This window comes from Neophocaena asiaeorientalis, unplaced genomic scaffold, assembly GCF_003031525.2.
Source record: "Neophocaena asiaeorientalis asiaeorientalis breed wild unplaced genomic scaffold, Neophocaena_asiaeorientalis_V1.1 scaffold496, whole genome shotgun sequence".
Lineage (NCBI taxonomy): Eukaryota > Metazoa > Chordata > Mammalia > Artiodactyla > Phocoenidae > Neophocaena > Neophocaena asiaeorientalis.
The window spans coordinates 558,866-572,699 of record NW_020174375.1 but is presented as its reverse complement, the minus strand read 5'-3'; the positions used below and the strand labels follow the sequence as shown (position 1 = coordinate 572,699).

At 35.9% G+C, this 13,834-nt stretch overlaps 1 protein-coding gene across 3 annotated transcripts in view; it reads right to left on the bottom strand.

Moving 5' to 3' along the window:
• Nucleotides 1-13,834, bottom strand: part of RSPO2 (R-spondin 2) — a 158,026-nt gene that overhangs the window by 81,042 nt on the left and 63,150 nt on the right. For 2 of the 3 annotated variants that reach the window (XM_024756328.1, XM_024756327.1), the window contains one exon: nucleotides 4,471-4,659. The exons of the other annotated variant lie outside the window; for it this stretch is intronic. In XM_024756328.1, the coding sequence (XP_024612096.1) occupies nucleotides 4,471-4,659 (189 nt within the window). The remainder of the gene's footprint in view (nucleotides 1-4,470; nucleotides 4,660-13,834) is intronic. 3 annotated transcript variants of the gene reach the window in all.

Below are 13,834 nucleotides of genomic sequence, written 5' to 3'. Positions count from 1 at the left end.
AGGATAGCAGTTTTGTTGAAGAAGGAGAAAGGGGAGTGATTGGGAAGTATATAATGAGGGTTCTCGGGGTACTGTTAACATTTCTTCTTGAGTGGTGGTAACACACGTGTGTCCACTTTGTGATAATTCATTGAATGCTCCATTTATGATCTGTGAACATATGCTGTGTTATCCTTCTCTTGAAGGTTTTTATTTATGTTACTAAGAAAATAGTTGTGCAATTAGAGGAAAAAAGAAGGCCAAGGATTCTGGTAAATATTCTGCAATGCCAATATTCATGAGAAAAATAAATGTTTACCTTCATTTGTATCAAAGAAAGGCATATTAAAACAAAAAAAATTCATTTTATCCTTTTTGTCACTAATACCCAGTGTTGGTGAGATGCAAGGGAAAATGTCTGCTATTAGTAAAGATGTGAACGAGTACAACTTTCCCAGAAGGCCATTTGGCAATATATATCAAAAGTCTTTAAAATATATTTTATGCTTGTATCTCAATTATATCTCAGTAAGGCTGGAAAAATATACTATGTTTAAAAGCTTATCTTATGAAAATAAATCAGAAAAAACGTGTAAAACTATACATATGTGTATAAGCAAAAGAATCTATATACAAGGAAATTCTTAATATAACTGCTTATAGTGGTGAAAACTAAATGCAAATTTTCAACAGATAATTAGCTAGATTATTATGGTATATCCATTCAGTAGAAAACATGCAGTCATAATTAATGACATGAAAAAATGTTCATAATTCATTAAATTATAACAAGTTACAAAACAGAATGATGACTCGTTTGTAAGGAAAGAAAGACATAAATATGTACAGAAATAAAATGTCAATAGAAGCCAGAATATTACTCAGCCATAAAAAAGAACAAAATAATGCCATTTGCATGGATGGACCTAGAGATGGTCGTACTGAGTGAAGTAAGCCAGACAAATATCATATGATATCACTTATGTGTGGAATGTAAAAAAAAAAAAAAAGATACAAATGAAATTATATACAAAACAGAAATAGACCCACAGACCTAGAAAACAAACTTATGGTTACCAAAGAGAAAAGGGTGGGAAGGAATAAATTATGAGTTTGGGACGAACATATACACGCTAATATATAAAGTAGATAACCAATAAGGACCTACTGTATAGCACAGGGAACTATACTCAGTATTTTGTAATAACCTATAAGGGAAAAGAATCTGAAAAAATAGATATGTATGTATAACTGAATCACTTTGCTGTACACCTGAAAGTAACACAACACTGTAAATCAACTCTACCCCAATAAAAATTTTAAAATTATCTAGAGAAAATTATAATTCCTAGCTAAATTTAAATGTTAATCTGAGCAATAAATATTATTGTATATATATACAGGTGTGATTATAAAAATAGAAGCCAAAATGGTGACTTTTGTTATCTCTGAGTAGTATTTGTTTTTGCTTTTTATTTTTTTTAAAGTTCTATGTACTTTCCAAGCTTTCTGCAAGGAATATGTATAGCAATTTTTAAAATTAAGCTTTTTCATGTAAATGAGTTTATCAATGAATGAGAAAGAAAATATGAGAGAAATCTCACCCAACAGTATCAGAGACAATGGCAACTCAGTGTTGTAGTATGTTTTTTCAATGATTATTGAATTGGTTTTTAATAAGCATGTTTGAATTTTATAAGATCCACACTGTATGGACCAAGAAGCCAACCTCAGCCAATATTTTATAGAGCAAGTCTTTCTTTGGAAGAAAGGTTTTTCTTTACAATGAAATCTTACTTTAGTGATTAGGAAATAGATGAGCAAGTTTCACTTAGAGGATTTTTTAAAGCTACTGTTGCTTGAAGTATAATCTCTACTGTCTAGCATTAATCTTCTAAAACAAAAAGTCAATATGATTTCAAATTCTAAGTTTGTGACAGCTTTTCCAATTTAAATCTGTCTCATCCTCTGTATGGAATACAAATAACAATGCAATATATTTCAAGCATCTATGAAAAAGAGCCAATATTACTAAGAATGAACCATAATCATCTGAAGTCATATACTGAGAATTAAGAAATAATTTTCCACTTTCACTTTGCTTCACAGGAGCCTTGTGAACAAGCACTTCCCGCTTGTACCAGATAAGTAATGATTTCTAGGTCAGTAAACTGCAACATCGATTGCATTCACTTACGATAAGCATAACCATAGCAAACCCATTTTCACATGTAGATTCTCTTTCCAAGGCTGATTTACAGTCATTGCTCTCCTCTCCATTTCTGAGAAAAGGGATCAACTTAACCAAAATGTTTGTGTTAAGCCCTGCCTTGGGGTATCTCTCTAAGGAAGACCCTGTTGATAAGACTATGAGGTATTGCTGAATGACCACCCACTCCAGTTTGCCCAGGACAGCCCTTTTTTACACCCAATGTCCCTGCATAGTTATTAACAGCAGCCACTTTCAATCCCCAATGTCCCAGGTAGAGTAATAAATTATATGGTCACCCTATTGTCCATACAGTGTGTAGAGTGCTAGGCATAGAACTTGGAATAAATGCCTGGAGCTACCTACATTCTTATCTTCCTTGTGCACTGATAGTCTGGAATAAAAAACACACAGAATATTCATGGACTCACATCCACCCCCCCCATAGGTGGTCTAAAGCAATCTGAACAGGAATCCATTTCAAGATGGACATATCCTCCTATGAAGGTTCAAAAACTATGAGGATAGACATTACTAGCTACCCCAAATCATACACCTTAAGGATAAGGTACATATTTGAAAAAAATGGCCAATCTATTGATACTCTGGGGGAGCCGTACCCCTCTAGTTATTAATCCCAACAATTCCATAAAATGGAAGTCCATACAAATCTCCTCTAAATCCATATGTTTCTATCTTGCTAATGGCAAAACTATTCACCTAGTCACCTTAGCTAGAAACCTTAGTATCAAATTTGATTCTCTCTTTATTCTGTGAAATTAGTTACTTACTAAGTCTCATTGATTCTATTTTAAAAGTCTCTGGAATTCATTACCCAAAAACCTTTCATCAGAACACAATTTCTCATCTGCAATTGTTACAATAGCCTTCTCCAATTCATTTCCTGCACTTCTGCAAGAATTATCTTAAATAAAGCAATTGCTTTAATTCACTGTCTGCTCAGAACCCTCAGATAACATCCAGACTTCTTAACATTGCACTCAAGACTTTTATCATTTGCACTCAAGCCTCCCTTTTCATCTTCAATTCCAACCACACCTCACACTAAGCAGCTACTACTCAATGGTTCTCCAGGGATGGTACTGCTCCCCTGGGAGGTGTCTGGAAATTTTTAGGGACATTTTTTATTGTCACAGTGATTTGGGGGAATGAAGAAGGTTTACCGAGCAGGGACTAAGAATGTTAAATGTCCAGCAATGCAGGCCAAGTTGCCTTGCCAAGATGCCAACAGCATCCCCAAAGGAGACTTCTTGTTTCCCAAACACATTATTCTTACAAACGTGTCCCTTCTTCTTCCCAGATTCTATATAACCTTCCTCTAGTAGTTCTGTCTTCTTTCAAAATAACATTGCCCTTGGATGATAAAATTCAAACTCTCTTCTTACCTAAAGACCTCAGCTGATTTAATAGTCATGCACACAGTGTGTTAATTGGAGATAATTAAATCACTCCCATAACATACCAGTTGCCTGCTGATCTAGTACTTAGTGTATTGAATTATGATTAAACATCTTACCCATCTGTCATTTCACTCCATGTTCCCCTTTTTTCTCCTTCTAGCCCCTAAAATTTGAGCTCCTTAAAAAGGGGGATATTCCTTTGGTATCTTACTCATTTTTTTAAACTCCAATTTTTACCATTTACCCAGAAGTTAAGAATAATTCTATAATGAGAAGTGACTTTTTGGACTAAAAGGTAAAAAATTGTACTTGCGTTCCTATGTATAGAATGCCATTCCCTAATAACCTTTTTGCGGTTGCTAAACTTAGAATACTTTGAAGTAAACTAAATATTTTAGTTGTACCTTTTATCAGCAGTGGTGCTTTAAATTCATGTATTAAATTACAGATTAGACTAATTCAAGTATTACAAACTCAAGTATAAGAGAAAAAGAAGCTACAGACACTGTGGTAAGCGCAAGAGGATGTTCGCAATATAAAGGTATTTAAATCCCTTTATTTTTTGATAAGTGCTGAGTATGCCTTACAAAGATCTGCCTACCATGCTTGTGTTTGAGATACACGCTATGAAAAAATACTTAGGTAATCTTTTAAAAAAAGTGTGTGTATACAATATACTTCTATACAAGAGATAAAGTAACAGTGTTCTTATACCACCTCACTTATTTTTTTTTTAAGTTTAAGCTTAAACTATTTCTGTAGCATATTAAAATTGTGCTCTTTCTTAATCAAAATTTTCAACTTAACTCCCCCTAAGTGGCATAAACAATAAAATAGGGTGGACAAAAGTTGACTGCTCACTTGCACATCTGTTCATATCTGGGGCTCGGTGTCCATAGTACCCGGATGGGCAGGAATGCAGGCACTCTCCATACTGGCGCATGCCTTCTCTTCGAAGAAAGAAGAATAACTTCTGTTGACATCGGCTGCACCCATTGTCCTTTGAACAAGACAAGCATCCCTTGCAAATGGGATTTGATACATAACTAGCTGTAAAAGAGAAAAGACAAAATACATTTAAATATGAATATGATCAGACTTCTGGTCAATGCAACATGCTGAAAAGACAAGTGTCTCTTGTCCTTTTACTTTAATCACATAGAAATGCTAAACAAAATAACCTCTGCCACCCTCCAAAAAACAACGGTTAATACACAACCAAACTTAGAAACAAAGAGGAAACCCAGAGACAGAGTTGAGGCTGGAAGCTCAAACTGAACGGCTTATGGAGATGCTAGAGCAGACAGAGGCAGACCTCAGGGCAGGGTCCTGAGTCCAGACCAAGAAATATGCATGTAGAATCACGTTGCTATAAACTTGAAACTCACACACTATCATAAATCAACTATACTTCAATATAAAAAAGAAAAGAAATACGCATGTAAAGAGCTGATGCTTGTCTCTATGGAGACTGGAGTCGTAAAGGCTTGTGTGTCCATGGAACAAGCACTAGAAGCCCCCACTCCAGCTGGCCAGAGAAGAGGTTTCCAACCCTGGATTGGGGCATAGAGGACGTGAGCACAGGAGAGAAAAATATAACCCATAAGAGAAAGCTACCCCAAATCTATAAGACTTCCAAGTGTGGTATCCAAGTTTAAATCATCAATGTAGTATGGGGTCCCTAAGTCAAGAGGTTAACATAAAAAACTTGCCCAGATCCAGCAAAATCCACAAAGAAAAAAGTATGAAACAACCCTACAGAAATTTTCTACAATCCTGAGACTGGGACTACAACCTGGGACTTTCATGGAAAACCACCTTAACATCAAAATGAACAAATCACATGTGCAAGCAAACCTCAATGAGGAAGAGTCAGTCTGAGTAAGAGATTTCATTCCTAAAGAATCAGAAATAACAGAACCATCTGAAAATGACTTTAAAATGAGTATCTTTAGAGTATTTGAAGAGATGAAATGACTAGAAATCACATGGGAAGAAGCAGTATCATAAAATGGGCAAATTAGAAAAATTAAAATTCTAAAACTGAAAAACATTCTAAGGCAAGTTGAATGGTAGACTGGGAGAGGGACTTAACTAGAAAACAGGCTTAAAGAACTGTGGCACAAAACAAGATATAAATATTAAAAAGGTAGGAAGCATGTAAGAAAAAACAGTATCTGAAATATATGAACCTTATGAAGTTCACTACAGCTAGTGACAAAAATGGTAATTGAAAAGAAAACAAATTCCGTTTCTAGCCCTGGTATAAAATTCAGAAATGATATAATCTGAAATCCTAGTATAATTTCTAAAGTATAAAAAGTTCATGTAAGGTCATAAGCTTAAGGCCACACTGACTTCATTTTATTGAGTTAACCCACAAAAGAAATAAGACAAGGAACAGAAAATTCATCAATTATTGAAACTTTCTGCTTTGAGACTACATCCTATTTGCCCTACATATAATCTTTATTGCATATAAAATTAATACCAAGCCGACAGTATTCAGATTAGCAGCTATACAACAAAGCACACTGTATACCACACCAGTCCTTATTTATAATGATTTAACATCCAGTATATTTACAACTACTTGCCGCAGACCTACATAGGTTTCAGTTCCACAACATGCTCTCCCCACTTCTGGGCTCCCTGACTTGTTCTTGCAGCCTCTCTTCCAGAGAGATTCCCAAACAAGGGCTTAGTCTAACCTTTCAGAGAAGGGGCCAAAGAAGAACCAAGACACTCAGGACCAGAAATCATGGTCAAGATGACCCTCTGAATTGGGCATTAAGATCTACTTCTTCCCACTTATTCCAGGACTTTGTTCTATCAACTGTTCAAAACTGCTTTTATTTACATAGTGTTAGAGACTTTCTCTTGCTTGCAAAGCTATCTATGCTTCCCAACTAATTTCTTATTTACCACCTTATTTTCTTAAACCTGTAACTGTGGAGCAAAACAGAATCAATTCAGATCAAAAATCACCTCCTCAGATAGAATTCCTAATAAAATTTTGGCAAACTTTCCAGATACCCCTTTATATATGTACGCATATACAGTATTTATAATATGTAATTGGTATTTTTCATAACTGTGATCAGACTTTACATGAAGTATAACTTGCTCAATTTCAATCAAGTTGTGAGCATCTTCTCATATCAATGAATCAGACCAATATCACTCATATTTCTTGGAAGTGTCCGTTTTATCTGCAGCCTCAACCTACCATCCCCACCCATGTAATTATCCCCAACACTACTTTTATGAAGACCACAACTGGTTTTCAGATCCTCAATTCAAGACCTCATTCTCAGTCTCTTGTCCTCCCAACTCCTGTAGCCGGGTCATTACTGAAAGTTTTCTTCCTCTTCTAGATTAATGAGAATGTCTCCTTCTAAAGACTTAATTCCAGCCCTCACTCTTGTAATTTCCACTAATCTTCTCATAAGTCAGGCCCTTATTACTTCTCACTTAGACAGTACCTCCCCATGTACCTCTCTGTACGTTCTATTGTTGGCTCAGCTCTTCTGCTTTTATTTTCATCATAGGATTTCTGTTACCCCTTACTCTCATGAAATAATTATGACTTATAAAGCATTTTCACATAGCCAACTGGAAATAAGGTTAGACTATTTACAATTTCCCCAGCTGCCTTCTGAAGAGGTTTTATTCTCCCATTTTGTTATTAGTGTCCTGAGCAGGTTGTAAGGAGTGAGTATGTAAGTTTCAAAAACTGGGATACAGACAAACTTTTGTGTAAGGAAGGGGTAAAAACTGAGAGTGGGGTGGGTAGGGTGCAGAACACGGGATGAAAAGGACAGAACTAGGAAGACTCAGCAGCTGTATGATGGATGAAATGGCTTTGGCAGAGGAAGTGGTGACTGGGGAGAACCCAACTCATTTTAATTTTCAGGGCTGCCTGAGAACATAACCCACCTTAAGCACAAAGACCCTCTGGCATGATATTTGGGGAAGCAATTTATGACTCTCTTGTGAAAGAAGAAATCCTTATGTAGGAGCAACCAGGAGACTAAGGCAAGGGCAGGAGCTGCTGGCTGGACTGCATCAAAGGCAGCCCCACACTGCAGGGTCCTCTGCAGCACGTCTAAGAATAGTTCACTGGCTGCCTTCTGCTCTGCAACTTAACTACAAATATGAAAAGGTACTATCAAGGTTGTCCAAATCCCAAACTTAGTTTCATAAGTAAAAGGAGAATTTGGAAGATTTACATACATAGCAAAATGGTTTAAGGAGAAGGTTCTCTGTACCACAGTCATCACAAAGTAAAACTGAAGCTATACTTACTTTCAGTTCAAAAGTTAAACCAAGAGCTCTTTATCACTATAAATCACACTCTGGAGTAAGAAGTATGGAGAAAAGAGAATTACAGAGCTAAGAGAATCATCATAAATTAAAGGCTTTTTTTTTGTTTTATGTATCAGAAGCCAACTTTCATCCTGACCACAAAGATTTCAGAGTCAACAAATTGTACTCTACATTTTTAAAAAGGTATTCTTAAAATCAATAAAGCATTGCTTTATTTACTTGAACCTTAACTGACAATGAAAATGAAATAGGGAATACTTACCTGAGTCCATATCTTAGATATCTTTATAACCCTACACAGGAGGAATTCTCTTAAAACAAAAGTGATGTGAGCCACACCCAACCTAAGTGCTCTCTCTTCCCTTCCCCCAATCTTCTTCAACCGTGCTCCTCAATACTGAAGGACAAGAACACATGTAATTTTGGCAATTTGAAGCTTTGTGCCCCAAACCTCAAATGGACTTTTTGGTTTAATTAACCGTTGTCCAATGTCAACTATCCTAGTCACCTCTATGTTGTACGTCAACAGCTTAATTCAACAAGATCTTCTTCATCCGTTATACGGTGACTACACCAATCTCTGTATCTAAAGCCAGGCAAAAATAGACCTTTAAGCATGACTAGAGTAATTTATTTTGTCAGGATCTTAATAAGTCAAATGGCTCTGCCTATTTCTATGAGATTTAATTCAAGTATGCAGGTGAATAAACAAATCTTAATTCCCAGCTTTGACGACTGTGTTTATTTGCTCTCCCCGTAAGCTTCAACTTTTCCAACCCTAAAGCCTGCTGACATCCAGAGCCTCATCACTCCAACCAAAACACTTTTCTAAATCTAGATCCACCCAAAATTCTAAAGATGAAATATATCACATAAAACATTAAAAATCTTCAAAAAGGTGCTAGACAGTGGTGTAAACACAAATCCACACATATCTCCCTGACCGGGAAAGGAACATATGGATACAGGAAACAGAAATCACGAGGCAGAAACCAAGTAACAATTACTTACATCACTAAGTACATAAGGAGAAAAGAACCAGTATAACTCAAACTCTTTACTCTTTTTTTTTTTGAGGTACGTCGGCCTCTCACTGTCGTGGCCTCTCCCGTCGTAGAGCACAGGCTCCGGACGCGCAGGCTCAGTGGCCGTGGCTCACGGGCCCAGCCGCTCCGCGGCATGTGGGATCTTCCCGGACCGGGGCACGAACCCGTGTCCCTTGCATCGGCAGGAGGACTCTCAACCACTGTGCCACCAGGGAAGCCCAAACTCTTTACTCTTGATTCTAATTATCTGATTTGTATTCCTCTTAAATTGCAAAGTGAGTTTGGTTTTTCATGAATCCTGAGATTTTAAGTTTGATCCTTTGTTAAATCAAACCCAGTTATTCACATTTTATCCCATAGAACATTTTATGTAGGTGTTGAATGCCCATCTGTTTCTAATATACTCCTAATACTTTTTAAAAGTGTTCCCCTGTTTCTGGAGTAGGCCCTGCCAAACAAGAAGAAATCTAAATTCCTGCTAGGTGAAGGCATCCATTCCTGACAAAGAGTACAGATTTCTAATCCTGAAAATAATGGGACTGAACAATGGGCTGTTGGCATCTTAGCCTTACTCCATATTTGCAGGTTAAATAATGTTACAAGTTGAACAGCTTTTTAAAAAATGAAAAGCTACTATTAACTTCATTGATCAATCTTATCATAAAATTGCTAATATATTTATCTCTGCCCAATCCCCAATTCAAGATATATATTTAGAAACCAAAACCCTATCTCTGGCACCAATGACAGGGAACTCGCATGTCAGATTCTATACAAATCAAGTCAGGCATAGATACTTCCACGACAGCCTGGCAACACTGGGATAAAAAGCCATGTAATCATGTATACTCCCAAGCTCAAACTCAACTAAGCAATCGAGGTCGTGAATTAAGGAGCCACACAAGATTTGACCAAAATGAGAAATGCCTATCTTAGGATACTTTCCTTAGTTTTACATTAAATTGTAAGTATTTATAGAAAATAAAATAATCTGATCTTTGATGCAAAGACAACAAATTTTAACACTCTGGATGCTCACCATTAAAATCATTATGCCTTAGAAAATGTTAAAATTATGTTTTAACAGGTTAAAATTAACATGCTAAAATGAACAATGTTAAGAAAGCTTTGACAGAGATAAATTTCTAAATGTCCATTAAAGTTTTAGAGGAGGTAAAATAACATGAATTTAGTCTAGAAAAACTTTTGAGAATAAAGGGCAAACGTGCCAAAAATTCCAAAATTTTATAACCTGTAGAATTAGACCATATTTTCTCAGAATCTCTTTATCTTTTATCATGAGTCCTTCAATAGATACCAATATTTTTAGGAAAAAGGCTTACAAAACTTTTAACTTCTCAAAGTACTAGCTTTGAGAAACCCATATTAATTGGCTGCCTGAAAATGTTATTAGTTGATAATTAATACCATTGTTTATCCCCCTAAAACATGTTAATTAGGAATGAAAGAATGGATATATCCTTATCTTCAGAAGTATTCCTTAGGAAAATAGTATTTCTAAAGATTTATAAGCCTCCTTAAATATTGAAATCATCTCTAGAGATGAATATTCTTAATGACATCAGGATTAAAGGAATTTAATCAGATGATTTTGCTGCTCCTACAAAAGTGTGTGTCTCACTGTATAAAAACTCAAAGCTACTAGATTTTAAAATATGGAGGGAGAAAGTTAAGTAGAATTACAGGTTTATTTTAACACATGAAGTGCTAACATCTTCAGAAAAAATGAGGAAAAGGACCACAATTGTAAGCTCCTGATTTCTCGCCAGTGTCAGCACTACATGAGTCATAATCCTTTATAGACTGGCACCTCAGAAGTACAGTTACAACCACGATTAACCATGGCTGTAGTGTGGTTAACTGGACGGGGTATTTCTTTTTCTTTTTTTTACACATCACAGGAAGCAGAAAGTCTGGATGAGGCATGTCATGCATGCTTCAAGTATAAATTAACTAAGACGTCTCAGGGAAGCCCAGAATGCTCGATAAGGGCAGGTCAAGGAAAGATGATGAGCTAAGATACGGTTGCAAAATAAATGTGGATGGAATCTTACATAAGTATGTTTGAGGGCACAACAAACCTATCCAGAACATGATAAAACACATTCCCCTTCTAATTTAACACATCATCATTAATATTCAAGAGAGTCTGCCAGAACTGGAGGAAACTGAAAGAATGTACCAAAGCAGCCACTGCAATCATCAGAGGAAAAATTACTTTGGTTCAACACATTTTACCTTGAGACCAAGCAGTCTCCCTTTAGCATATTTCACCCAAAACGTGAGCAGCTGAAGCAGATGCAGGTCACACATCTGGTGATAGGAGCCAGAGATTTCCCAAAAGAGCTTCTGAATGCACATCTTACATTCAATGCAAGGTACTTAAGTGTTTTTTTTTTTTTTTTTTAATCAGAATCCATCAGGTCCTGATCCTCAGGGCTCAGGACCACAGAGAGAAGCTCACGGAAAGTTGAAATGACCACTTTGATGTGCCAGTTCTATGTACTGACCAACTAAACATGAAGTAGAACACAAGAATCTGAATGAGTTAAATGGGACCCAGAAACAGGTTTCCAAAAACAGTCATTAACACCCAACGTCAAGTAAAAAGACACAAGAAAAGATAAAAGTAGCTATGTATAGACTCTAACAAAGAATTAAAACCATGAGCCCTCGAGTTAGCACATACAATTCCCCAAATGGTGAAGTACTTCTCATAATTAACACTCACTGTCGAAGCCAAGCCCTGGCAGAATTATTTCTCTTCCCTCCACACCCCCGCTACAAACTCTGACACAAAAATCTTAATGCATATTCCTATGCTAGATGTTAACGCTGACAGGTAACCGGGAAATATATACAATTAAGGGTCAGAACACCCGCATCCCAGAACTAAACTATTAACATAAGCAAAATACCAGAATCATAAGCTCTTCAGCTTCTACAACTGCTAACACCAGTAACATTAATTCGTTGATGAGCAAAATATAAGATGGTTTGAGATTTGCTCATTTTCCCAAAGATATATGATGTTCTGAAACAAGGGAAGACTCATATTTTATGTTGTATAAAATAAGCCACCTGCTTGAATCCGTGACAGAGAAAAAAAATTTACTCCATAAAACTGTTCTAATGCCAGAGGAAAAGTAAGCGTAAAGTTATAATGTATGGGATCCTCTAAGCTGTGGCTAGAAACTGCTGTGTAGTATAGATCACTCATGCCAAGGTTGGCTTGGACTTTCACAACATACTTAAAAGACCCTGTGGAAATGTTGACAGAATGTTGGTGCTAATGGTAACTCCAACATGAGCAGATCTAAATAGATACATTTATGAAGATTGTGAAACCACCACTTTCACATGGTCCCATGTTTATACAAGGAGATAATCCAATTATTTAAATAGAAAAAAGCAAACTGCTCATAAACAGAGCCAGATTTTTATTCCATAAAGTACTTAAATACTTCTTATACTAGCACTACTTCAAAATAGTTTTGCATACTTCCTAAGTACTGTAACTTAAGTGTGCATAGCGTCTGACCTACCCAACTGCCTATAGGAAAAACTCCCCTTCCTGTCTATTCAAAGATTAATAGAATATAAACTAACTCCTGCTTATTTCATGATTTTAATTTTAAAACAATAAATGGAAAGCCAACTGGATGGCTTATTTGGTGTCATAAACACAGCCCTCAAGAACCACCCACGCCATAACTAACCAGATTAAAGACTCCATGTGTTTTAGATGTGGAAACTCCCAGGATTATCCACTGTGTTTTAAAATTGGGAATGAACACTGTTAGCTACACTGTTCTAGAGAAAGGTCTCTTCAAACAAAGATAATTAAAAATTTTTTTTAAGTTGCCTTAATGAAAAACACACTAACAAACACTTTGGGTTGACAAACATTATTATGTAACAATTATTCCGGAATACACTATAATGCAAAAAAAGGTGAAAGCTTTATTATACTCAGTGTAGGTCGCTGTGGGTAAAATATTACTTATGCTAATAAAAATCAGAATGATTCACTACTAAATCTTCAGGCCTACACAGGATTTAGTTCTCAGTAATTTTTAAATCAATTGTCTGTATTTAATATTTATCAACAGTTCATTTTAACATGCTTCGTCAGTCTGCTAACTTCACAGCAATCAATACCTTAGACACAGTTTGCAATCTAGCTGCTTAACCATTCTTGCTCTAAGAAGTTATATCTATTCAGAACAAGAAGAAATGAAAAAGAGAAAAGTCAAAATGGGGGTGGGGAAAGAAAAGAAAATGAACTTGGGGAAACATTCTAAGTAATGTTTATTACTCATAATTTCTGTTTATCAAAAGTGAATAAACAGATCAGAGAGTTTAAGAAACCTTTCCAAAGTCATACAGTTTGCTAGTGACTAATTTAAATCCAGTTCTGACCTCTGATTTCAAAAGCCATGCTTTTAATTTCCTCATTAAGAGATATATGTACAGCACCTAGGGAAAAAATGCATTGTACCATGATTAAAACTGTGAGGACTTTCTTTCAAATTAGACTGTACCCTTGTAATTTGCTCACTGCCCCTGTGCTCTGTTTTTAGCTACAGCAAAATAATCAAAGTTCCTTTTGGTGATTAGCCACTAAAAGTACTATACTAACTCTTTCCTAACATAACTAGGACTATATTAAGTCTCATAAACCAATAAAATTAGGATGTCATCCACAAAAACACTTCAGAGTCAAACTGCTGATACAGCACAAAGGATAATGGGGGAAACTGAGTTACAGGTTTCTTCTGGCAGAGGTTAAAGAGAAATCTTCAAAATTATAAATGGAAGGTCTTTAA